This window comes from Rana temporaria, chromosome 8 (assembly GCF_905171775.1).
Source record: "Rana temporaria chromosome 8, aRanTem1.1, whole genome shotgun sequence".
Classification (NCBI taxonomy): Eukaryota; Metazoa; Chordata; class Amphibia; order Anura; family Ranidae; genus Rana; species Rana temporaria.
The window spans coordinates 90743093-90770805 of record NC_053496.1 but is presented as its reverse complement, the minus strand read 5'-3'; the positions used below and the strand labels follow the sequence as shown (position 1 = coordinate 90770805).

The following is a 27713-nucleotide window of genomic DNA, read 5'->3' as shown; positions in this document are numbered from 1 at the left end:
GGGGATCGCTCCGATGATCCCCGCTGAGCTGGTGGATGACAGGGCGGTCCCCGCACACTGTGCAGGGACCGCCCTGTCTTTTCTTGGCTCTCCTCTATGGGGGGATCAGATGAACATGGACAGTATGTCCGTGTTCATCCGATCCGATCCGCAGATGGATGGAAAAATAGGGTTTTCCTCCTTCTGCAAAATCGGAGGATTGCGGAATCGGGTGTCAGCGATGTTCATCCGCTGACACCCACAATCTCATGGGGACCAATGTATGTCCCCATTTCATCCGCACACGGATGGATGAAGAAGTGGACGTACGGTCCACCCGTGTGAAAGAGCCCTAAGGCTTTGGATGCGACTCGCAGCAGTGGGTCTGGTGAGTCCCTGTTCTTCTGTTTCAGAGCCAAATTTTTGCCTGAATTCGGCCCTGAAACTGAGCCAAAGACACACAGCGCTTTTTTTTTTTTTTTAACAAATAAATATCTGAAAAGTGTGGCGTGCATTTGTATTCAGCTTCCTTTACTCTGATACCCCTAACTAGATAAACTAATTGCATTCAGAAGTCGCCTAATTAGTAAATAGTTTGTAATTTAATCTCTGTATAAATACAGCTGTTCTGTTCTGTAAAGGCCCTCAGAGGTTTGTTAGAGAACCTTAATGAACAAACGGCATCATGAAGGCCAAGGAACACACCAGACAGGTCAGGGATTAAGTTGTTGAGAAGTTTAACACAGGGTTAGGTTATAAAACAATATCCCAAGCTTTGAACATCTCACCAAACACTGTTCAATCCATCATCCGAAAATGGAAAGAGTATGGCACAACTGCAAACCTACCAAGACATGGCTGTCCACCTAAACTGAAAGGCAAGGAGATCATTACTCAGAGAAGCAGCCAAGAGGTCCATGGTAACTCTGGAGGAGCTGCAGAGATCCACAGCTCAGGTGGGAGAATCTGCCCACAGGACAACTATTGGTTGTGTTCTCCATAATTCTTGAAGTAAAAAGTGGCAAGAAGAAATTGTTGCAAGAAAGCCATAAGAAGTCCAGTTTGCAAGAAGCTATGTGGGGCAAATCGCAAATATGTGGAAGAAGATGCTCTGCTCAGATGAGACCAAAATGTTACTTTTTGGCCTAAAAGCAAAACGCTATGTGTGGCGGAAAACTAACACTGCACATCACCCTGAACACACCACCCCCACCGTGAAACATGGTGGTGGCAGCATCATGTTGTGATGATGTTAGTCTGCAAAAGACTTGAGACTGGGGCGGAGGTTTACCTTCCAGCAGGACAACGACCCTAAACATACAGCCAGAGCTAAAATGGAATGGTTTAGATCAGGGATATGCAATTGGCGGACCTCCAGCTGTTGCAGAACTACAAGTCCCATGAGGCATAGCAAAACTCTGCCAGCCACAAGCATGACACCCAGAGGCATGATGGAACTTGTAGTTTTGCAACAGCTGGAGGTCCGCTAATTGCATATCCCTGGTTTAGATCAACGCATATTCATGTCCAGACCTAAATCCAATTGAATCTGTGGCAAGACTTGAATATTGATGTTCTTGGGCACTTAATCCAATCTGACAGAGCTTGAGCCATTTTCCTTCCACTTCACAATTATGTGCCCCTTTGTGTTGTTCTATCACACAAAATCCCAATAAAATACATTTACGTTTTTGGTTGTAACATGACAAAATGTGGAAAATTTCAATGGGTGTGAATGAATACTTTTTCAAGGCACTGTGTATGTGACCAAGAACCTACGAATATAATCTAAGTTAGATCAGTTGATCTCTTCAGCAGATGTCGCATGTTTGAATATTTTTGCTTTTGGCAATGCAAAGCTACATTTTCATCTGCTTTTAGGAATCGGGAAAAATAGCAGTGCATTTTCTTGTTTTTTGCCCATTAGTTCTCTGTCTAGGTTGTATCCTAATAATTATACTCACTTTACCTTTCTCTTTTTTTTCCCCTCAGTTTGCGGCGATATTCATGGCCAGTTCTTTGACCTGATGAAGTTATTTGAAGTAGGGGGATCGCCAGCTAACACAAGATACCTCTTTTTGGGGGACTATGTAGACAGAGGTTATTTTAGCATAGAGGTAAATTGCCTTGTTTCATTTACTGCTATTTTTTAACCTTTTGTATGCTTGTTCTCCAAAAATAATGTATACACATCAACTATTTATTGGCCCTGTAATTTATTTCATTACATTTTTTCTTACTGTGTTTTCCGGTCTACTTGCAACATCTTCCGTGAGCTCTCAAACTTCTCATTTTCTACCTCACTTTCCTCTGTTTGGAACAAGTAGTGAAGCTTTATTGCAGACATTGAGATTGCACTGCTCTATATGCACACTATGAATCTCATAGTCCATCTTGGGAGCATAGTAGGTGAGGTTGAAAAGGTCCATCAAGTCCAACATATGTGTGTGATTATATGTCAGTATTATTACATTGTATATCCCTGTATGTTGTGGTCCTTCAGGTGCTTATTTAATAGTTTTTTAAACTATCGATGATCCCTGCTGAAACCACTGCCTGTGGAAGGGAATTCCACATCCTTGCCACCCTTACAGTAAAGAACCCTACAGTTTGAAGGTTAAACCTCTTTTCTTCTAATTTTAATGATTGGCCACTCTGAAGCGTCCCTTCTCCAGACGGAATAAGTTCAGTGCTCGTAACGTTTCTTCATAACTAATGTCCCCCAGTCCCTTTATTAGTTTGGTTGCCCTTGTCTGTACTCGCTCCAATTCCAGCACATCCTTCCTGAGGTCTGGTACCCAGAACTAGAAAGCATTCTCTAGGTGTGGCCAGATCAGTCTTGTAGAGCGGGAGAATTATCGATTTTATTTCTTGAGTTAAGCAAATCAAAGCGATCAAGCAAATGTGGCAGTGTAACCACGGACCGTAGCCAACAGGAAGTCAGATCAGTAGAGAGAAAAAAAGGAATTTGGAGGTTGGAAAATGGAAGGTACTTTAAGTCAAGCTTGCATACTTAAATATCATTTTTTTTTTTTTTAAAACGTTTAGCATCACTTTAAAAGTAGTGTCATTACATTGGCTAAAAATGTATGCTTAAAGTCTTTCTCTGGGGAAAACCAGAGTTTCCCTTACAGTTGGGCTTATCCCACCCTGCAAGGTTTAAATTCTCAAAGTAATGCTTATTTATGTACCCTTGCTTTGAGTCTGCATAGATCAATGCCAATCAACGCACCTGGTATGAACATGTCCTTTACTCATGGTTGCACTCGTCACACTTTGCCCTTAATAAAATTAATTGTGTTTTGCAGTAATTTGTTTTTTATCTGCTTTTTCTATTTTACAGTGTGTGTTATATTTATGGGTTCTGAAGATCCTCTACCCGAATACACTCTTTCTTTTGAGAGGAAACCATGAATGCAGGCACCTTACAGAATATTTCACATTTAAGCAAGAATGTAAGTAACACTTTTTCAAATATAAACGGATTGTGCACTAAAAGTAATCTTGTAGACTTAAGCGATTTTCAAATGAAAGATGAACCAAAGCTAAATAAAAATATTTTTTAGGAATTTTTTATTTTTTTTTACCTGCCAAAGGATTTGCATTGTCTATCCAGTCCTGAGATTTACAGTACATCTACCTCTGCTGCAGTTCAGTGATATGTGTATAGGTTTCCTTCCCATTTTTTGACTATTGCTGAATGAAAAGCAAAATAATGATGCGCTCATTTGCCTGTCACTTTAATCTGTCTTCATGTCGGAATTCTTTTTTTTTTCACCACAGCCAACTGATTGGCTTCTTGGGCTGTTTTTTTACTCCTGCTGCCCAGTAGACTGCAGGAGGCCGACACAATGAAAATGTTGCAGTGCAGGAGTTCTTGCATTTACAGGGAGGAAGAAACCACCTGCTTATTATATGCTTTGCAACTGTTTGACTTTGTAATGGTACACTAATGTGACTTTACCATTCAGTGTAAGTCTATCACTCAGGCCCAATAAAGACAAACTGTAACTCTGGACAAATGACTAAATGCACAAAATAAAATACTGTTTACGTGCCAAAGGATTTGCAAGTCTCTCCCCCCAGCCTGCTCATCATAGCCTCTGTCAAATGAGCAGGGAACTGACCCAGTAATTAGTCATCAGAAACTAGGCACACTGATCTTACCAACTATAGAGGTGCACTGCAGTAATGACTTAAAGCTGATCTCCAGGTTTCCTGTCAGTTTGTTTGGGCCAATCTGGTCCAAATGAGCAATTTCCTCGCTAACTGCAGAATTGGCACTAAGCACTGTATTGTATGTAGCTTAAGCACAGTGCCAGGTTCTGGCTGTTAGACGAAGACTTCCTGTCTCACACCCAGAACAAAACAGTGCCAGTTGGAGTGGTGCTCAGCCATTTATAGGCAGCTTTGTATTCTGAGTCCGAGATTGTGACATCATCAGCCTGCCTCTCCACCTCATCCAATCGGAGGAAGATTTGTGTTCATTCACAGAATACAAAGCTGTCTATAAATTTCTGAGTGCTGCTCAGACTGACTCTTGTTTTGTTCCAGGTGTGAGACAGGAAGTCTGTGTCACATCCGGAAGCCTGTACTGTACTGTATGCTGTTCACACAGTGCTTGGAGCCAGTATAGCAATTAGTGAAGGAAATAGTTTGTTTGCACCAACTTGGTCCAAGCGAAGTGACAGGCAACCTGGAGATCAGCTTTAACCACTTACTGACCAACTGCCGCAGATGTACTGCTGCAAGGTGGCTCAGTTGTGCAAATTGCTGTAACGGTACAACGATTCCTGCACTAGCTTTCATAGGCGTGCACGCGCACTACATTTTTTTTTTCCTGATATGTTTTATAGCAGAAAGTAAAAAATAAAAACCACAGAGATGATCAAATATACCACCAAAAAAAAACTTCATTTGTGGGGGAATAATGGACTTCAATTTTGTTTTGGTTACAACATTGCACGACCATGCAATTGTCAGTTAAAGTAACACAGTGCTGTATCACAAAAAAAAATGGCCTGGTCCTTAAGTAAATCCTTCCAGGGCTGAGGTGATTAAAATATAAACCCAGTGAAAAATACATCACTTTTTCTTATAAATTAAAAGATCGATTAAAGATTTTCATATTGACAAGTGCTTTTCTCTATAGGTAAAATAAAATATTCAGAGAGGGTGTATGAAGCCTGTATGGAAGCATTTGATTGTCTTCCTTTAGCTGCACTTTTAAACCAACAGTTTCTTTGTGTCCATGGAGGACTGTCCCCAGAAATACACACATTAGATGACATCAAAAGAGTGAGTATATTAATGAATGCATGCGTTGTTCTAAAACACTGTCTTTTTTGCATTTCTGTTTGATCTGGTAGCTTATAAGTTGGTGTCTCTATCCACTTCTTTTATTATTATTGAGTGCTCTACCAGAATAGTTGGTGGTACCAATAAAATTGTTGAAGCTGCATGAGAGAACTTCAGCAATTTATAAACAGGATAAATATTTACTTTTTTACAAAGTCATTAAAACTCATGGGTAATGCTAAGATGTATTGTTTTGTTGCACCGAACGGGTGAATTTTAATGCTAGGCCCACTAAAGCGGTGTTCCACCCAAAAGGGGAAGCTTTGCTTATTTGCCTCCTTCCCCTCTCCGGTGCCACATTTTGGCACCTTTCAGGGGGGAAAGGGGAGCAGGTACCTGTTTTTGACAGGTACCCATCCCCACTACTGGGAGATTGTGGCGTGATCACTCAGATGTTCAGCCCCCCCCCTTCTCCTTCCCTTGATGCTGGGCCAGATCATGCTGTTCTCATGAGAACAAAACAGATTTTAATATAGCATATATACATTTTATATATTGTTTGTAATATAAGAGGGGTTTAAACCTGTTGGTCTTTGTTTATAGTGGTTATGGGGTTGATTTACGAAAGACAATTCGTCTGTTCACTTTTCAAATGAAGTTGCACTTTGCAAGAGACTGTGCTCCAGAGGTTAGTGAATGACTTCAATCATTCTTTTATGTGCAAGCCAAAATTGGGTTATCTTGTACAGTACAGGACACACACCGCTTATAACTACACCATGGGCTATAGGTTTATACCTTTAGGTGATTGGACACTGGCAGGCTTTTGAGGGCACACCCCCTGGTGTGGCTCCCCTAAAACCCTGCCCTACTGCATGGGTACTCAGTTTTTTTGCTAGTGCTTGATGGTGATGGACCTCTTCTCCTTCACGGAGAAATCGGCTTCATTAATTTATAATGTTTTCTTTATTATTTTCCTCTGATACTTCTATCAGCCCTCACTGTCTTCTAATGCCTACACATAAGCAGTGTATCTGGATAGGTGCACTCTGTGTAGAACCTTGGGGACAGCCTGTGATGTTGCTTTAGACACGTACCCCTTGTTGGCCGCTCTCCAAGGCACTTTGGAGCAACGTGTCGAGTTGGCTACAGGGTGCTATACAGGTCCAGAGCCATAGTCCATTCCCTGAGGGACCCTGTCCCTGAAGACCCTTTTAAGGGTATGCTTTCTGTGGCGCTTGAAGCCTGTACTTTATATACAGTCCAGTGTTGTGGACAAGTAAGACGGGGTCACCCTGTTTATCCAGATGTATGCGGTCTGGGGGGACTTTGGATGTGGACATCCTGGCCTTTAAATACAAGTTACTGCTGTTTGATGCCAGGATTAGAGATCATCAAGCTCTGGCCTTTGATGCACTAGTTATCTCCTGGTCTCAGTTCAGGCTAATTTATGCCTTCCCACTACTGTGGATTCTGCCTTTCCTGCTCCGCTAAATTGAGCAAGAGAGGAAACCAGTGATTCTAGTGGCTCCTGACTGGCCCAGAAGAATCTGGTATACAGACTATAACTGGCTTCTTCCAAACAGGCCTAATCTCTTGTCTCCAAAGCATTTTATTTCACTGTGCAGAGCAAAAAGGGTCAGATAAAGGAGGATCTGGTCCTCTCTGCCCTGCATAAACCACCCTTTAAACCCATCAGTGATAAAATATTCCTATAAATATTTTTGCCAACAAAGAAGCCTTTTTTGGCTGCTGTTTATCAGAAATATCTCTGAACTAGTGGCTCTTTCCTGTAAAAAGCCTTTCCTCATACTTCATAATAAGACCATCTTTTCTTCCAAAGGTGGTTTCAGTGCGCCATTGCAATGAGGACATTATTCTGCCATCCTTGTGCACTGCTCCTAAGCATTCAAAGGCAGTATCTCTACATTGCCTGGATGTATTCTGAGCCATTAGATTAGAGTATACCTAAAACCTACTGCTTCCGTTAGACAAACTAGTTCCCTGTTTGTTCTTTCCTCAGGACCTCGCAAAGGGGCATCTGCTTCGAAATTCACCATTGCTCTGTGGATCAGGAACTTGATTTCAAAAGCTTGTTTCCACTTCCCTAGATCTGTAGGAGTATCCTGTACCTTTAGACACCAAGATTCTGTTTCCCAACTGTATAAGACAACCACCCAGTCTTCTGTCTATACATTTTCAAAATGTTAGCAGCTGGATGTCTATTCTTTTGCAGGTGCTGCTTTTGGCTGCAAGGTTCTTACAGCAGCATGCTGAACTTGGGTCTTTGATCCCCATTGTATTTTGGGCCTTTTGGCACAATTCTATTTACTTTGTTGTTGCCCACCCTTTGTATTCATAGCATGGGGATGTCCCATGATTTATGAGTAAATTGCCTAAATCCTGTGCTGTACAATTTAGCATAAAAGGAATTTTGACACTTGCCTAAAATCATAGATGCTCAACCTGTTGCCCTCCAGCTGTTGCAGAACTAAAAGTCCCATGAGGCATCGTAAGGCTGTGATTCCCAAAGGCTGATGCATGTTGGTACTTGTAGTTTTGCAACAGCTGGAGGGCCACAGGTTAAGCACCAATGCTGTAAATTCTATATCTTGGAGTACAGTACAGGACATACACCACCCTTCCTAAATGCCTTTTTACTCTGCATTGCTTGCTACAAAGCTGAATGGGGCATGTGCTCTTGGGGCATATATCAAGAGCTTGCCATTGTCCAAAAGTTGTCTGTGTCCTGTACTGCACTCCATGATATGGAATTACAGGAAAGTCAAAATTATTATTATTTTACTTGCACATAATTAGGTATTCTTTTGCAAAGTGATACTTCACCACATTAACTAAGTTCTTGGGCAAATTCCCTTGGAAAGTGCAGCTTTCCTTGAACAGACTATTTTTTAGTAAATCAACCATGTGTCCTTCTTTAAGGCCTGTACACACAATAAGAAAATCAGAAGTAAAATTTCTTATGGCGAACGATTGGCTAATCATCGGTATAGTGCTTTTGACAGCCTATTCTCACTTTTTGGGGGATAAAACCTGAAGGTGCAAGCTATAAAAATGTTATCGTATGGGAACGCAACATCCGATTTTGATAAGTTTTCATCCGAAAAAAATAAAAAAAATAATGGTAAAAGCAAGGCTACACATGCTCGGAAATGAGAGAATACATTCCAAAACATTACATCACTTCCGAAGTTGTATTCTTTCGTATGAGAATTTTCGTAATTGTGGAAGGCATTCTCCAGAGTAATTCTATATCTGTGGGAAGTGTGGATTTGTAGAAGGTGTTACTTACCACTATCCATTGGCTGCCAATTCAATCCTTTAAAACACACCTGCATCAGTGGCAGAAGTTTTACAATTTTCTTTGGAAAAAAAAATCTCTTTACATACCGGGTACTTATCCTGGAATTGTCCATTGGTATTTATAAAGCTTGAAGAAAATGTTATGTTTTTGTTATTAGTTTGATGGGTAGGTTAGTAGAATGCAGATGTGGGTACTGTTATCAGTTGGTCCCACATTTCAGTTCGGTTACAGATGTCCAAGATTGAGCATTATATGTGAACTCCAATGCAAATTGTGTTGCTTGTATTAGGCATTAACCTGTATAAACAGCGTTTTTATACAGCAAATGGCAGTTTATGGAGATGTTATATGCATTAATTTTAAACTTTTTTTTTTTTTTTCCCAAGCTTGTAGCATTATTTAAAAAAAATAAGTAGATTTTCTTTATATTGGTATGCTAGTGATGAGATAAGCTTTTGCAAGGCTTGTTTATTTTAGTCTCGGTGAGTGATAAAAAAAACTTGATATATGTCTTGATTGCAGTTAGACAGGTTTAAAGAACCTCCGGCATTTGGTCCTATGTGCGATTTGTTGTGGTCTGATCCCTCTGAAGACTTTGGTAATGAGAAAACACAAGAACATTTCAGTCACAATACAGTTAGAGGATGCTCTTACTTCTACAGGTATGTGAACTTTCTTAATCTCTAATAGCTATATATTGCTATTAATGTTTTGTGCTGAAATTTGTGTGTTTTCTTTGCAGTTACCCAGCTGTTTGTGAGTTTTTGCTGACTAACAATCTGCTGTCAATCATCAGAGCACATGAAGCACAAGATGCAGGGTAAGTAAGTTTGAAGGATGTACTGTTGGCTAAACTGTATTTGTTAAAAATAAAAATAAATTAACTGTACTAACAGAGGAGAAATTCTGGGGAAATTAATATCTCCCATCTGACGTGCACTCAGAAGGAAGTACAATTGATCAAAACGTGAAAAAGGAAAAAAACAAACTCCTCCTTTGACCACCCATCTCGCACTTCTTGGATCTGTCAGCATAGACGTGTTTTAAATACAGTAATGTGTGTCTGATGCTCTTGGAGCACCGTGCTTTCTACCATACAATATTGGCCTACAATTATGTCAGACAAGAAAGGTTTGCAGTACAACCTTGCTTTCCTTTGTATGCCACATGCGCACTGTTATCTCTTTGGTACTTTTTTCCTACTAGAGTTTAGCAGCAAAAAAGCATGGTAAAAAAAACGAAAAAAAAAAAACGGTTTTACATGCATGTTTGGAATAATTGTATTCTATTGGCTAGAGTGTTAACTTATTCTGGCCATTGAAGTGTAATAATGTGCATATTTAAACATTCCTATTGTTAACATTCATTTTTGTTTAGGTGCTTTTAAACATTTTTTTGTATGCTCGAAAGTGCCTCTCCTAAAAGCGGCTTTTTTCCCCTGTAAATGCCTAATGGTGTGCATGAACAAAATGTGTGGACATTCAGCAGATAAAAAAGCTCAAACGCATATCAAAGCAGCTTTTTTATACTCAAGTGTGCATGAGGCCTTACTCAGTAACTCCCTTTCCATGCTCCATAGATGTCATGACAGTCCTTTGTGGTAATAGAGAGCTGGGGTGTTGATCAGATTGCATTTGCTTGAGCTTCTACACAAAGCAGCCATAAACATATTCTTTGCTTCCCTGCAAGGGCTGCTAATAGGGGCACTAGCAGTGGACTGATAGTGGCTTGGATTTAAAGGGTAAGGCAATTTCAGAAATATCTTTGGCATGAGAAAATTAAATATGACTTTGGCAGTGGCTGCAGTTATGATCTTTGTTTCATTGTATCTATTTTTTTTTCTTTACCTGCAGTTACCGAATGTACAGAAAAAGTCAAACAACGGGGTTTCCATCTTTAATTACAATATTTTCAGCACCCAATTACTTGGATGTCTACAATAATAAAGGTGTGTTTTGGTACATTTCTAAATGATTTTGTAGGTTGTAAAATATTTTAAAGAGAAATTATGTTTTTATATTCATAAGGTTTAAAATTGTGTTAAACCAATGTTTTGTGCTTCTTTTATTTTACAATTACAGCGGAACCTCGGATTACGAGCATAATCCGTTTCAGGAGAATGCTCGTAATCCAAAGTACTTGCATGTCACCTGGCCTTTCCGTCCGGCTTCGGCACACCCCCACCTCAGGCCAAACACTGTACTGCACAGCGCTTTGGCCTGAATCCTGCTTGTTTCGCGAGACAACACTTGCAAACCTAGTTAGATTTTTTTTTAAATACAGTCATCGTATTGCGAAACGCTTGTTAACTACGTTACTCGCAATCCGAGGTTCCACTGTAAACTTATGAGGGTGCACAGAACTATATGGGTTTTCTAAAGAGCGCGCAGCAGCTAGTTACTTTTAGGATCCTTCTATTTTGATTGAAACTTTTGAACAGGTACTGAAAACGGCATTTGGGAGGTTGATGGGTCCCTACATTGGCTTAGTCATTTGTGGGGGTTAAATAAAGTTTGACTTATTGAGCTCTATAAGCTGGCTCTGTCATTAAATCTTATAAGGACAGCCTGGAAAGCAAATGGAAGAGAAATACGATTATAATTTGAAAGTACATTATATTCAAATGCAGCATTCCATATTTACATGACTTAAAAAGATTTTTTTAATTCAGAATTTGTAGTTGCCTGTGCTGCATACAGTCAGTGCCGACCTTTTTGGGTGCTGCTCGGGTGACTTACCATCAGTATGTACACAGGGAGTCACTTGCTTGGCATCGCCACCCATTCAGAGAATGTATGATATTTTTTCAATGAATACAAGGCAGTCTTTTTGAATGTGGCAGTGAGGATGGGCAAATCGGAGAACATTTTGTATACCATAAAGAAAATTGCAAGACGTTCTCTGAAATGTAAAAGTGCCAACTGAACAACCCTATGTGTTCAGTATACAGATAGCATTGACTGTATGTAGAACAAGCTACATAGCAACATAATTTCTACATCTTCAGCAGCCTATGAAGAATTTAATTTTTGGGGTTATACTGTTGTCTACAGGAGATTTGGAAACTGGCAAACAAAAGGAATGTAGATCAGCCCAGGATAACCCCTCCTACTACCTGCATGCTTCAGATTTAGTAGTGTCCTAAGAGGATTGATGTATTTTCTTCAGGTTTGCTGTATTACCAGCTAACCCATTTTCTTTATTTGTCCATTAAGGGGCACATGAATTCAAATACTGTTGGCCAATACTTCCAGCGACAGAAGGAAAAAATAGTTGTGAAAAGCCTGCTATAACCCCTCCTACTCCCAGCATGACTGTGTATTACCAGTGACCTACAGGATGACTGTCTTTTCTTCAGCTTTTACTGGCCCTTTTTATTTCTCATTATTGTTTTTTGTTTTTACTGGATTCTACAGTTCAGTGCTATAAAAGGGTGAAACCTGATTATGAATATCATCTTGGGATTTTCTCAAGGATCGGGTTTCACCCTTTTTATAGCACTGATCGCTGTTTAATGTCAATGGTCCCAAAAATGTGTCAAAAGTGTCCGATCTGTCCAGCGCAATGTTGCAATACCGCAAAAAATTGCAGATCACCGCTATTACTAGTTAAAAGCCATAATTCTTTCGCATAGTTTGTAGACGCTATAACTTTTGCGCAAACCAATCAATATACGTTTAATGTGTTTTTTTTTAACCAATAATATGTAGAAGAATATATATCGGCCTAAACCCCTTAAGGCATATTTATTATAGCAAAAGGTAAAAAATTACCCCCCCCCCCAAACTTGTCACTCTTTTTTTGTTTATAGCGCATAAAAATAAAAACCTTAGAGGTGATTAAATACCACCAAAAGAAAGCTCTATTTGGAGGATAAAAAGGATGCAAATTCTATTTGGGTACAGCATTGCATTGTCGGTAAAAAGCAATGCAGTGTCAAATTGTAAAAAGTTCTCTGGTCAGGAAGGGGTTAAAATCTTTTGGGGCTGAAGTGGTTAATAATGTTGGTTGCTTGCGCTATTATTGAGCATGAAAGACTACTAAAGTAAGAGCCTTTAACAAAACTAGAATTGATGCTAGGTTTGCTTCTTTTTGATGTGCCAAGCAGGCCATACCAAGTGACACAATTTTATTTTGTATTTGGAGATTTCCATTTTAATGGAAAGCTGTCTATTCATGGGCTGGTTATCAGCAGAGAGGGCCTGTTAAAGCACTGCATTGAGTTGGGACATTTTATGTACTGGGAAAAAAATTTGCAGATGAAATTAAATTAAAAATCACTTGTATAGTTTTCTGTTAGAGAGTTGCCATGTGTGGCTTAAAATACTAAGTGAAAGTAAGCAAATTATTGATGTATAGATATTTTTTTTTTAAAGGCCAACAATTGGGCTACTGTGGCTAAGAAAAGACAGTTATACTGAAATGATTTTTTTAATTTTTAGGGTGTTATTGCCTTTAATGATTTCCACACTTGCATTACAGCTGCTGTATTAAAGTATGAAAATAATGTTATGAATATCAGACAATTCAACTGTTCACCACACCCGTACTGGCTGCCGAACTTCATGGATGTGTTCACGTGGTCATTGCCATTTGTTGGTGAAAAAGGTATTGGCTTTGTTCCTCTTTTTAGTTAGAGATCATTTTAGAAATGCATGACTAGTGATAAGCAAATTAGGAGGATCTGATTTTCTTTAAATTTGCCTAAAAATGCACATAGACTTTTCCAGACTGTGGATCCATACAGTTCATGAACCCCCTTTGCCTAAATGATTCTTCTCAGGTGGCATCTGGCTGAGTAGTATCAATATACAGGCAATACCAACCGGTGATTATTCCACTTAGTCACATGACCCCTGAGCTTTTTTTTTTTTCTCCCCTCCAGTGACCTGGTCCCTGAAAAAAGTCACTGTGCTCCTTTGCCTGCATTATGGTGATACTCGGTCACCAGCTTCTGTAGTGAAGATCCTGAGTTTGCGGCCTATTACAGTGACTGGGGGGGGGCAGTGGAGCAGCATAGGACCAGTTAATTTTTAACAGGATTTGCTGGGGGAGGGGAGGTGTGGTAGTAACTCTACTTTAACGTCGGCTTTTAAATTCTGTGCATTTGGCTAAGATTTCATAAAAAGGTGTGACGTTCATTTGTGAAGCATATGCAAAATGTAATTGCTGAAGTGTACCCTAACATGTATTTTGTTCTGTTGATCACAGTGACTGAGATGCTGGTGAATGTTCTGAGCATTTGCTCAGATGATGAATTAATGACAGAAGGAGAAGACCAGTTTGACGGTAGGATCATTGTAATATTCCTGGCTCGCTTTTATGGTTGTCTGTATATTGCAACATACCATTTCTACATGTATGGTTCTGTGACCAACAAAGGTCATCAAAGCACTGTTTGGTCAGTTTCTTGGAGTACAGACGTTCTACTCTTTAAAGCTGAACTTCACCCCAAAAGAATGTGTTTTTTAAGGCACTAAGGTTTTTTTTGCTGCAGCACTTTGTCCTTTCTCACCTAGGCAAGAATGGCGTTGGGCACGCGCATGAAGTTGTGCTGAAGGGCTCTGGGACCTCTTTCTCAGCACATGCGTCCTCACAACTCGGTGGACAGAGCCCTTTGTCACATCTGTGCATGCATCAGACAGTACATTTAAGGCAGCACCAGTGGAGGGGGGAGCCACAATTAAGAGAACTGAAGTTTTTTCTTTATGAAATCATTGAACGTCACTTTTTGTTTGTCAGTGTTCACTGCTTTAAAAGAATCTAAAATACAATTTGGTACATCCTTGAATTACTAAACAGGGCTGTTTGCAATTGAAAGAAACTAAAAACTGTAGCATTCAGTAATGGAAAATCATCACAGTTTTTTTTAAGTAGGAAACGCATGGTATTTATTTGATCAAATTGCTGGGCGTTTTTACAACCCCAAATCCAAAAGAGAACACTTGATATAATGTACATAAAAAACTAAATGCAATGATTTGAAAATTTCATGAACCTATTCACAATAGAAAACCAAACGCATATCAAATGTTTAAACTCAACAATCATGAGTCATCTTTGTCGTATTTTTTGTTTTAAGACACGCCAAATATTTTCAGTTGGTGAAAGATCTACCCTGCTGCTGTCATAGATGCGATTTAGCATTGTCATGCTAAATTTTGTAAGGCCTTCCCTGAATAGAAGACATCTGAATGGGAGCATGTGCTTCTCCAAAACCTGGATATATATCTTTAAGCATTGATGGTCCCTTTCTAGATGTGCAAGCTACCCATTCCTGTGCAACCCTATACTATCAGAGATGCCGGATTTTTAACCGAGTGCTGATAAGCCAAAAGTCCCTCTCCTCTTTAGTAAAAAGAATGCCCATGGTAGCCCAAAATGTCATATTTCGATTTGTCTAACAATAGAGCAGTTTTCCACTTTGAATCAGACCATTTTAAAAGTGCTTTGGCCTAGAGCAGTTAACAGCATTTCTGGATCATGTTCATATATGGTTTCTTTGCATGATATAGCTTTAGCTTGCAATTTGGATGGCAAGACGAACTGTGTTCACAGACAGTGATTTTTTGGAAGCATTTCTGAGCCAATGCAGTGATGTCCATCACAGAATCATGCCTGTTTTTAATGCAGAGCCATCTGAGGGCCTGAAAATCATTGCTGTCCAGTATTGCATTTCAGCCTTCTCCCTTGTGCGCAGAAAGTTCTCCAGATTCTCAGACGCTTTTGATGATGGTTATCTTTAAAAACAATTTTGCATTGAGGAACATTATTCTGAAATTGTTTGACTTTTTTTAGATGCAGCTTTTCACAAATTGATGATTCCAGATTTTTGTAGCCCTGTGTCCCACAACTTTTAAGACACGTTGCTGCCATCCAATTCAAAATGACCTTATTTTTTTCTTAAAATGGTACCTTTTCGCAGTTTAAACAATGGTATATTTTCTATTGTGAATAAAATATGGGTTTAGATTTGCAAATCATTGCTATTTGTTTTTATGTATATTTTTATGTATATTTTACACAGCGTCCCAACTTTTTGGAACTGGGGTTGTAAGTAAAATGGGACGATAATTCTTTTACACTGAAGTTATAAACTGGTTAGATTTTAGAATTCACACATGATCCATATTTCAGCTGTAGATTGGAGCCTGGTGGACTGAGTCGCATGCTGATCAATAAGTAATGCACTGTCCTTGTATCCCAAGTTCTTTCTATCCAACCTGGGGTTTTGAGTTTTACATTCCCTTTGATATAAATAAAAAAATCTATCCAGGAAAGTACCTATTGTATTGGTTGTGGCTGCTGTGCATGCCCTGGAATTTGAATACAGACATCTAAGCCTGAAATAAAAGAAACCAGTAAGTATGTTATCCCTCCAGTCTGACTACTTAGTTCATGAGTATTTTTTTAATTTAAAGAGGTACTAAATCTAGATATAGCTATCTGTGTGTGTATGTGTGTGTATGTATGTATGTATATATATGTATATATATATATATATATATATATATATATATATATATATATATATATATATATATATATACACACACACACACACACCCCCACCTGCCCGCAGATAGATATCCATCTATCTATCTAATGATGTATGCATTGGGTCATAACCAGATGGGTGATTAAAGCCCGTCCTCCATGCAGAGCCTCTAACAGATGTGTGTGCATCCACCTTAGGGCTGCTTGAAGGCAACCCATAGAAGTGGATGCACACGCAGCAACTGCATGGACATAATTGAATGTCAAAGTGTAACATGCTGGCAGGAGCAGGTGCCACAGATCCAAACACGGAGGCTCTGCATTTGGATCCGTGCACCAGCTCCTGCGATTGTATCTGTGCAGCCACTTCTATAGGCTGCCCACACAGAGCTCTAAGGGGAATAATTGCTCATGTGTCTGCCAGTGGCTGTTCAGAGGACGGCCTTAATCGCCCATCTGAATGAGCCCTAAGGTCACATTCTCACTATTCTTACTATCACCACAGGTTGGACGCAGAGCTAAGCTACTGCCCATCACATGTCCTGTGATGTCACCTTAACTTTTACACGCCCTCCCTTTTAGGGCATTCAAAGCAGAGTGTGCTTTAAGTCAAGTATGTGATCTGCAGATGGGCAGAGCACAAGCTTGTTCAACAGTACAAACTGCTCTGAATAACCATATGGGGGGGGGGGGGCGGCATGTAATGGCCAAAGTGACATCACAGAACATGTAACACACTGTGGTTTAGCTTTTTCCCTGATCCAGACCTTGCTGTGGTAATAAAAACAATGATCACCATGACCTAGGAAGTAAGCCTTGCATAGTAATAAAATGGGTAGCATGAGACATGTGGCAATGATCTGCAGAGACTTAAAGCCTGCAGATCATTGCTACCAGGAAGGAGGAAGCTTTGGGAACTTCATGATCACCTGGACATTTTTTAGAGGACATTTTTATCTTAAAGGAGAAGTATAAGTTCATTCTGCGTACCTGTGTCTGGTTTTAAGCAGACAGCGGGCTAAAGTCTGCTGTTGGCTGACATCACTCAGCCAGTCCAGGCTCAAAAGATCCCAACCATATGGTCCGGATCAACATAGATGCCTGGACTGGCACCTGGCTCAGTCTCTCAACGATCTGCTAAGAGCCTGAGCCAGCCCCTCTAGTTCCCTCCACAGCCCAGTGCTCCAGTGCGTGCTGGAGGGGCAGAGCAGAGAGCCGCTGACTGACAGGGCTCTCTGCTTAGAGTGGCGCGAGAGAACTGAGCGGTCAGCAGTGTTTGAGCGCTCTGTTATCACTGAGGAGCCAGTGGGGGACTGATGCAGCATTAGATCGATGCATCCACCTAGGCGAGTTTAAATGTCCATACTTCTCTTTTAAAAAACTAAGGACACAAATATAGTAATAGATGCAATTGGGAAGGTTTAAATGTTTTTCAGACATTTTAGTAAATCCATTAAAGCTCAGATATTTTTCTTTGATTATGATTAAAACGGTCATTAGTTAAAACTCTCTTATTTATATTTTAACTTCCTCTACCTAACTAAACATTTTCCAAAACTTCGGATCACAGTATAAATCTGTTTGTGGGCAATATTGAGCGTTTACTAATCATTTTAATTTGGAAAAGCAAAAAGCATTCAACAAGGCCCTATATTGTTGTATAACTGTGGGTGCATTACCATATACTTATACCCTTATAGATTTGGATATTGATAAATGAACCATTTAAACTTTATTCAACATATCTAACTTTCATTTGTAATGTGCCCTTATAAATGGTAAATGTACTTGTCTCCTTAATAGTCTGGTAAGTCCTCGTCCATCACAAGTGTTTGGAAAATGACTATTTTGATTACTGGCCACAGTGTTACTGTTTACAGGTTTTCTGAGCTGCATTATGGGAAATGTCCTGCTGAATAAACTTTGCTTTGTTAACCTGTCCAATAGTTTTGCATTGATATAACTGTACATCATTTGATCACTGCTCACAATCCAGCTGTAAGCTTCTCACCTCCATTGTTATGTCCACATTTTCCGAACATCCGGTCTTTATTAAATTTGCCATCCTCTATTAAACTTCGGTAGCACCGCTGACAGTTTTATAGGCCCCTGTAAAAACGATTGTGGTTGTGTAAGTTATTCCGTGATTCGAAAACCTTGTGCCGCTGATGGCATGTCCATTTCTTAACTTTGCACTAGATTAGATTCTGTACTGTACCTCCTTAGATATGCTGTTTTTTTTTTTTTTTTAAACCCCATTGCTAAAGACCAGCAACAAATAACAGCACATTGTTGGTCGTGTGACTTTGAAGGGGTTAACACTGCAAATATTATTGTCTCTTACCATACTCTATACTATCTCATTCTAAACTTAATTCATGTATTTACTCCTGCCATTCTTTAGAGTCCTAGAGTTGTAGGTTCCCATTTTTTGGTTTCCTTTCTCATTTTTTTGCCAGTCCACTTTCATTCTTGCTGCTGCCAAGTAAAATATCTTTATTTTTTTTTATTTGTCTCACTCACCTATTTCTCCATCGTTCACTTCCTTTTTTTCTGGACTCTCCATCTGAAGAACGACTCATATATGGCAATAAAAAAGGTACAGACCAGACAGAGCACCATTGTTTTGAAATATGACTTCCAAGTTTTTTTTTTTTTTTCTTTCCCTTTTTGGAGTTGCTACACAATACATTTAAATGATGTCACATGTCAATTTTTTGTGTAGCCTTTTTTTTTTACTTGTCCCCCCTCTTATTAGTATTTTGTTTTTTTATCGCTCAACGTTTTTTTTCCCCCATGAGCATTTGGATATAATTTGCATCGTTCTGAAGTCATATTCCTAGACATCTGTCTTTCTGTGCATGGCATTTTCTCCTCAGTGTTTCTTTCCATTCTGTTCATTTGTAGATTTCCATCCTCTGTCTATATCTAACATTCCATATCTTTTGGTCCTGCATGACTAGGGGAACATTTGTCTGTGTTCTGCTTCATGGTTTTAGTAATGAACATTTTTTTCCTTTTACATTTCTGCATGTAAAATGTTTCAGACAATACTCTCACTTTTATTTAGATCGTTGTTGTTTGTGCGGTGTTGGGGAGGGAGATTAACTATTTAACTGTGTAGAAATAAGTTAAAAAAAACTAAGAAGATTTATTTATTTTTAAAGCTGAACCCTGGGTTAAAAAAAAAGCTCAGTTTTTTTCTAAGGCCACGTACACACGATCGGTTAAACCGATGAGAACGGTCTGATGGACCGTTTTCATCGGTCCAAACCGATCGTGTGTGGGCCCCATCGGTTATTTATCCATAGGTTAAAAAAAAAGCAATTTTGTTTTAAATTTAACCGATGGATACCTAACCGATAGGAAAAAAAAAACGATCGTTTGTAGCCACGTCTATCGGTTAAAAATCCACGCATGCTCAGAATCAAGTCGACGCATGCTTGGAAGCATTGAACTTCGTTTTTTTTCAGCACGTCGTTGTGTTTTACGTCACCGCGTTCTGACACGATCGTTTTTTTAAACGATGGTGTGTAGGCGCGACGGACCATCAGTCAGCTTCATCGGTTAACCGATGAAATCGGTCCATCAGACCGTTTTCATCGGATGGACCGATCGTGTGTACAGGGCTTAAGGGTATTAGAGGAGGATGTATTACCACAATCTTCGTTCTGGCCATCTTTAGTGCTGTCCTTTTCTCCCTGATCTAATAGTTTATTATAGCCGTGCTTGGGAAATGAGTATTGGCTGCTGCCTCCCCTCAAAGTCCCTAATATCTAAAATGTGTAAAAATCTGTGGTGGTATAGGTAGAAAAGTGCTAAAGTGCTTCAGTGAAGTAAATAAAAGTGAAATATGTGACACAGAACTCCTCCTACAAAGGTGTATACTGTGCAAATACTGACCAGCAAGGTATACTGTGTAGGAGGAGTTCTGTGTCACACATTTCAATTTAAATTTTCTTCACTGAAGGACTTTAGCACTTTTGTACCTATACTACTATTTAAGTGGCTGGCACCGCCACTTACCCCAACACCGCAGATTTTTTACTCCTTTCTCCCTGGTGCTTTAGTCCGTAGGCAGTTCCTCTGTATCATCACATACAATGCAGGGCTATTAACCCTACATTGCACGTGGAGGAGGCAAGCATGTGACAGCAGCTGAGAGCTTCTTGAAGGCTGGAAATGGATGGAGGAAGCCTGCTAGAGACAGAAATAAGGTAAGTATTATTCCATATTCATGTACCTCCTAGACTTAACATTTTAACCCTTGCAGGGAAGGTGGGGAACACAACCACAGTGTTTTTTTTATTTAATCCTGGAGTTCAGCTTTAATTAAATTATACCTCCAACCAGAACTTTTTAGTTGGTTTTATGTAGAGTGGTGAAGTCATATACAATCTATCAAAAAGTTTTTTATTATGTGTCCTAGTTGGAGATATTCACCCTCGCTTTCAGGTAATGACTTGGACAGGAAGTGAGGAAACTTCCCCCAAATGGTAATTAAGGCAGCAATAAAACCTGACAGAGGGACTGATACTACGCTCTTCAAAAGTTTGAAATGGAGTTCTACTTTAATACTGCTAGTTTAATGTAGCAGTGTTCATAACTATGACATTTCAGTAAACCTAGGGGGAAACCCCATTCGCTCTAAAAGTTCTAATCCACTTTTATATTGAATTTAAAAAAAATGGTAACAAATTGTTGTCCAATCTTAAGGCTATCGTTAATAAAACTTAGAATGCTGTTTATATTTGTTTCCTTTCTATTGTGTTATGTGTAATTTGATCTTGAGTCCTTGGTGCAGTATAAAGGCTAATTCACATGGGCATTCTGCTGAGCTCATGAAGGGAGTCCCTGTATGTGAATGGTAGTACATTGGCAATACAGATTCACCTGCATGGCCGAGTTTGACAAGTACGTAGGGATGGGTGCGCAAGCTGTGTCCAGGCACCTGTTTCCGTGTACCTGTCTAACTCAGCTGTGTTGCAGCGTCCGTACAGTGGGTGCATTCCCAGTTGTACGGGCTGCCAGTATGCAGCTCAGTGGTAGCAGAGAAAAGTAAAAACAAATGGCTTTATAGGTTCTACAGGGCTGAGCGTCCATGTGATTGAGGCCTTAATCTAGGAGCTAACATGCTGATTATGCATAGACCTTTCCAAGAGTGGTTTCTTAAGGACAATGATATTAAAGGCTGCCTATACATGTTGAGATCAAGTCAGCCAGCTTGGTTTTGGGCAGCCCAGTCATTCTTGCAGGTAAGGAAAACCTCCACTAAGAAAATACATAGGCTGCCATTGCTAAACTTCTTTTTAAGTTGCTAATTGTCTGGATACTATACTAAGGCAAAGGCTAATTTGAAACAAATATTCTGTGTATAATTTTAGCCTTTCCTCTGAATTTACTAGCTGCATATTTTGTTTTGCATTATTGACTAAATGTATTGAGGTCAGAGACTGCCAGGAGGGGATCAGCAAGGGCAGCCTCTGTATTTTATTTTTTTCTTCAGAATTACAGGTGTATTTTAACAAACATTGGGCCAGATCCACAACCAGCAGGCTTAACTTAAATGTTCCGATTTAAGTTACACCGCGGCAAAATTTCTACCTAAGTGCCCGATCCACAAAGCACTTACCTAGAAATTTGCAGCTGTGTAACTTAAATCTGTCCGGCGCAAGGCGGGCCCAATCTAATGGGGCGAGTCCCATTTAAATTTGGCACGCTCCCGCGCCGGACGTACTGCGCATGCTCCCGACGCTGTTTTCCCGACGTGCTTTGCGTTACGTTACGCCGAGTTTTGTGAATCACGACGGGTAAAAAAGAGATGCGGCGGGAAAAAAAAAAAAAATTTGACAGCGACGCGGGAAAGAAGGGTATACTTTTACATGGTGTACTAAGTTTACACTTTGTAAAAGCAGCCCTAATTTTGCGACGGCAAACTAACACTTACGGAGAAATAACGAAGGGAAAAACCTTTGTGGATCTCCGTAAGTGCCAATTTGCATACCCGACGAGAAATGCCCCCAGCGGCGGCCGCGGTACTGCATCCTAAGATCCGACAGTGTAAAACTTAGGAATATCTATGCATAACTGATTCTATGAATCAGTCGCATAGATAGAAACAGGGATACGCCTGCGTATCAGCAGATACGCCTGCGTATCCCTTTTGTGGATCTGGCCCATTGTTCCAAACCTTTAGGCCTCGTTCACACCATGTGCAGGGATGTGAGTTTTTCTGCACCTGTCACAAGCAAAGCCATTGTTTTCCATGCCCTGTTTACACCACAACACTGGTGAAATACAAAAAACACAGTCACTTCCAGCTCTAATAGGTCTTCCAAGGTGTGATGTAACGGATATCAGATAAATGGTGGTGTAAAAGGTACATATGGTATCCCAAAGCTAGGTGGATGCTGCCTTCCTCAGATGGAGCAATCCGTAAGGAACTACATGAAAAACAGAAATGGAAGGCGTGCACACCTAGTGCATTACCAGAGATAATTTCATAATAAAAATTTCTGTATAAAAGTGGGTACTCGCAAAATGACACTGACAAAAGGCCATAAACACAGTACATGCACAGAACACTGGGTACAGCTAATGTGTTTCGGGGGCACACCCCCTTCCTCAGAGCTAGGCCTAGCCTAGCTCTGAGGAAGGGGGTGCGCCCCTGAAACGCATTGGCTGTACCCTGTGTTCTGTGCATGTCCATGCCCTGTGTTTATGGCCTTTTGTCAGTTGCATTTTGTGAGTACCCACTTTTATACAGATTTTTTTTTATTATGAAATTATCTCTGGTAATGCACTAGGTGTGCACGCCTTCCATTTCTGTTCTTCTTGTACCACAACACTGGTATCGCATGCAATGTGTTTTGCAGTTTTCTGCGCAGAAAAAACAAACTGATTTGACACGGATTCAACATTGTGGCGTGAATAGGGCACAGAGAGAACAATTGTTTTTTGTGTGCTTTTGCAGAGAATTTGTTACATATCGCTGCACAGAAAAAAAACTCACCATGACAGCAGTGTTATCATGTGAACAAGGCACATAGAAAATAATGTATTTCTTTGTGTTCTTGCAGAGACCCATGTCATAAATATGCACCTCTCTGCACGTGGTGTGAACAAGCCTATACAGGTCAAATCTGTGCATGTTTTCCTATAGGTTTTTATGCACGTATGGTGTGAACGAGATCTTAATGATGGACATTCAGCCACAAAATCATAATTGCAGATCAAAGAGAAGACAATGTATGTGGTCATACAGTGACTATGTATGCAGAGCCTGCTTTAATTTTACGGCTGAGTCCATTATTTCTATTATCGTGACTCATTATGCAATATGTTGATAACCAGTCACAGTAGTTACTAGGGTTGTCCCGATACCACTTTTTTAAGACCGAGTACAAGTACCAATACCCCCCCAAGTACTCACCGATACCGATTACCCATACTTTTTTTTTATGTCATGTGACAGTTTGACTGGGCGGCACTGATGGCTGGCACTTTTGGGCACTGATAGGTGGCACTTATGGGCAGGCACTGAAATGTAGCACTGATTGGCATTTGCATAATAAATTACATGAATGATGAGCAGAAAGGGAGGATTTTGCAATTCTATATGGCATATAGCATTGCAAAAGCTTTCATTGCCTCTCATAATTCATGTCATTTAACATCTAGTAAGTATGCTGCAAAGCCCATCTTGGTACACCTTGCACTCGGCTGCAGTAAGCCAGCAGCGGACATCTGGTTACACCCAGCCCAAACTATATGGGCTGGGTGTAACCAGATGTCCGCTGCTGGTTTACTGCAGCCGAGTGCAGGGTGTACCAAGATGGGTGTTGTGATGTTTACCCTCCAGAGACACGAAACGTCACTTCTTGTACTTAATTTGGCCGTTCCAGTCATTGTTTTGGACAGAATATGCGCCGGTGCCCTGCATTCCTGCCAGCTTGCCGTAGTTATCCTGCTGCCAGACCGATCTCCTTTCCGCCCGCCGACTTCCGGGTGCAGGTATTGGATTAGGCATCGGGAGCACTTGCGGTCCTTGATGCTAGTATCGGGACCACCCTAGTAGCCATCTTTTCCCTATACATAAATGCAATATTCCCAATGCACACATTCCTGTAAAAAGGTCTGTATTGAAGAATGGGTGCTGAAGTGACCAACGGTCGGAACCGTGTATAGTCAAAGAAAGTAATGTAACCAGCACACCAGGATCTCCAAAAATGGGTCCAAAACTTTAATCCATAATTACAGTAAAAAGTGGCGTTTTCGGAGCCATGCAGGACCCCTTCATCAAGCATACTCCTCGCATAAATACCCCCACACTATGGAAATCACAGAAAACAGCTGTATCGTAAAATACCAAGATTCCATACTTTCAATACGAAAGTTCACCACATGATAACCACCCAGACTGCCGATATCCTCTTTTTGGGTTTAAGTAGTTTCACAACTTATCAGTTTGTCAGAATTTTCATCAGTCTCTTTCCCCAGTAGCCTTGTTGACTTAAAGCGGGGGTTCACCCTATAAACCCAAAAAAAAAAAAAATGTTTTGTTCTACCATAAAATCAGGCATTGTAGCGCGAGCTACAGTATGCCTGTCCCGATTTTTTTTTTCCCCGTACTCACCGTTTATTAGTACATCGAAGATACCGACTCCCCTCGGGGAATGGGCGTGCCTATGGAGACGGAGGATGATTGACGGCCGGCTCTGGCGCGTCACGCTTCTCCGGAAATAGCCGAAATAGGCTTGGCTCTTCACGGCGCCTGCGCATAGCCTGTGCGCAGGCACCGTGAAGAGCCGAGACCTACTCCGGCTGTCTTCGGGGAGAGTGACGTGCCAGGGCCGGCCGTCAATCATCCTCCCTCTCCATAGGCACGCCCATTCCCCGCGGGAGCCGAAATCTATAATGTACGATTACACTGTGAGTCCGGGGTTAAAAAAATCGGGACAGGCATACTGTAGCTCGCGCTACAATGCCTGTCTCGATGGTAAAATCATGTCAGTGAGGGTGAACTACCGCTTTAAGCTAGCAATAGATCTAAATTTGGTCAGTTCAGCAGAACTGTTTTGGCATGTTTTTTTATTTTTATTTTCGATCAGCCTACCGGCTGATCAGAGGCCAGGGGGGAAGCTATATGTGGCCACGTTTACTTATGTTCTAAAATCACAATGCACAAATGCATAGTCGAAATGCCTCGGTAATAATATGTTGGAGTAGAAATCTGTTTGCGAGCTAGTTCTGTGCTCCTGGCCAGAACAGACACTTCCCTCTGTAAGGAAAATGTAAAAGGCATAATACAGTAGAAAATGAATGATATACTGCAATTTACTCTGTTTTCCTGAGAACCATACCAGGACCTAAAATTAGAATCTCATTTGTGGTGATGCTGCTGGCACTGCAGGAATAAGACCCAGAGTGCATACCATTCCAAAACTATGCACGATGGGCCTAGATTTGGTCCATGTAAACGTATTTCTTTATCTAGTAGTACCCTAATGATTTGTGCTCCTGGGCATTTCATGGGTATTTTTTTAAAACCCTAACCCCAGTATGTGTTTTTTTTTTTTTTCTGTTTTTTAATGTTTGGAACAAAATTGGGAATAGTCAAAATGGTCTTTTTTTTTTTAAAAAAAATTTTTATTTCTGTCTGACGCCATATTGTGAGGATTTTCCCCTAATTCCAGTCACTGTGAGGAAAGGGGTGGTTATCACCAGGACAGGGGCGCCCAGACCTCAGTAAAACTTTGTCAGAGATTCTAAACTTTCCTCACTGATGTGTTTCATCTGTGTCCCTTTTGAAAGGACTCCCATGAATTGGAAGTTAGGGGAAATATGCACAGTAGTTTACACACATGGCAATAAAAATCTGGAAAATGCTTTCCCCACCTTTCCCCCCACAAAAAACAAAAAAATTGGGAGTTTTTCATTACCATAAAGCAATGCTGTTCTGAAAGATATCTTAGGGCTGGAGTTGACCACTTTCTAATTGGCTGGAATCTCTGGATTAAGTACTTTGAGTCACAGACCCAGAACAAACCCGAATCACGTTAAGCCAGAGTAAAGTCAGGATGTATTGGAAATCGGTTACTTCGTATTGAAACCAGAAGAGCAGCCTAATAGCCAGGCCCACAATGACATCCTTCATAGGTTTTGAAAATATGACTAAAATTTAGAATAGAGACGTTTTTTCCTACTTAAAGGGATTGTAAAGGTTTGTTTTTTATTTTCTAAATCGGTTCCTTTAAGCTAGTGCATTGTTGGTTCACTTACCTTTTCCTTCGACTTTCCTTCTAAAATGTTTTTTTCTTTGTCTGAACTTCTCACTTCCTCTTCCTCCTCAAGCTGCTCTGGCTGACTAACCCACAGCCAGATGATGGGGGCGAGCTTACTGAGGAGGAACAGGAAGTGAGAAATTCAGACAAAGGAAAAAAAAAACATTTAGAAGGGAAATCGAAAGAAAGGGTAAGTGAACCAACAATGCACTAGCTTAAAGTGGTTGTAAACCCCTCCTTACAACTTGCACCTACAGGTAAGCCTAGATTAAGGCTTACCTGTAGGTGCAAGAAATATCTCCTTAACCTACACGTTTAAGGAGATATTTGCTGTAAGGACTGCACTGATGTCTTCGGCGCAGGCGCACTGAGCGTGCCGTGTTTGTTAATGGGGCAATGGGGGGTTAATGCTCTAATGCTGCAATCCCGTGCATGTGCGGGGAACTGCCGACGTCATCGCCGCTCCGGCCAGTCACAGCACCGGAGTGGCGAAACAAGGAAGAAGACTCCAAGAGACGTGGCGGCTGAGGGGACTGACTAGAACTTCACGGGCTTCGATCTCGGGTAAGTCAATCATAATGAGCTAGTATGCTATACATACTAGCTTATGACTTTCTCTTGCAGGGGTTTTTAAAAAAAATTAAAATAAAGGTTGAGGGTTTATTTCCTCTTTAAGGCTGGGTTCACACTACTACACTACTTTCATCCTACTTTGCTCTGCTACATTGGTCCTACATCCATCCTACTTTCATGAACAGGATACTACTTTGGTCCGACTTCAATGATATTCAATGGGCCTGAAGTAGGATCAATGTAGGACCAAAAGTAGTACAGGGAGCATTTTCAAAGTCGGACCGACTTGTGTAGGACACTACAAGACGCTCTCATAGGGAAACATTGAACACAGAGCAAAGTAGGATGAAAGTAGTGTAGTAGTGTGAACCCAGCCTAAAGGAACCTATTTAGAAAAAAAAAAATCGAACCTTTACAACCCTTTTAATTATCCTCCCTTAGTAACATGTAAAGAGTGTACCCTTGCACTTACTTGTTAGAGCAGTACTCCTCTGAACGTAGCACACATTTGAGATATTAAAACATTGCAGACAGTGAATATAGGACCAAATGATCTCAATTATCCTAGATATTTTAAAAATACATATATTCACCAATCTCAAAAGAGAAAAACCTCTGCCGTCTGTGTTTATCCTGACAAAAAGGGGAGTGTGTTCATTTTCATGATGGTAGGTATTTAGTATTGGATAGTGCTGATTGAATACAATGCTTTTGAAGAGACTCTTATAACAGCTACATGCTTGCACATACTTTTAGCT

General features: G+C 40.4%; 1 protein-coding gene across 7 annotated transcripts in view; it reads left to right on the top strand.

Annotated features, from left to right (window-relative positions):
- The window catches only part of PPP3CB (protein phosphatase 3 catalytic subunit beta), a 96530-nt gene that overhangs the window by 30817 nt on the left and 38000 nt on the right, over positions 1 to 27713 (top strand). For 4 of the 7 annotated variants that reach the window (XM_040362249.1, XM_040362250.1, XM_040362254.1 and 1 more), the window contains exons 3-10: positions 1972 to 2096; positions 3323 to 3434; positions 5132 to 5277; positions 9125 to 9264; positions 9345 to 9422; positions 10456 to 10550; positions 13085 to 13210; positions 13814 to 13891. In XM_040362249.1, the coding sequence (XP_040218183.1) occupies positions 1972 to 2096; positions 3323 to 3434; positions 5132 to 5277; positions 9125 to 9264; positions 9345 to 9422; positions 10456 to 10550; positions 13085 to 13210; positions 13814 to 13891 (900 nt within the window). Of the gene's footprint in view, positions 1 to 1971; positions 2097 to 3322; positions 3435 to 5131; positions 5278 to 9124; positions 9265 to 9344; positions 9423 to 10455; positions 10551 to 13084; positions 13211 to 13813; positions 13892 to 18671; positions 18699 to 27713 lie in introns of all 7 variants that reach the window. The other 3 variants (XM_040362253.1, XM_040362248.1, XM_040362251.1) reach the window with 1 other exon arrangement.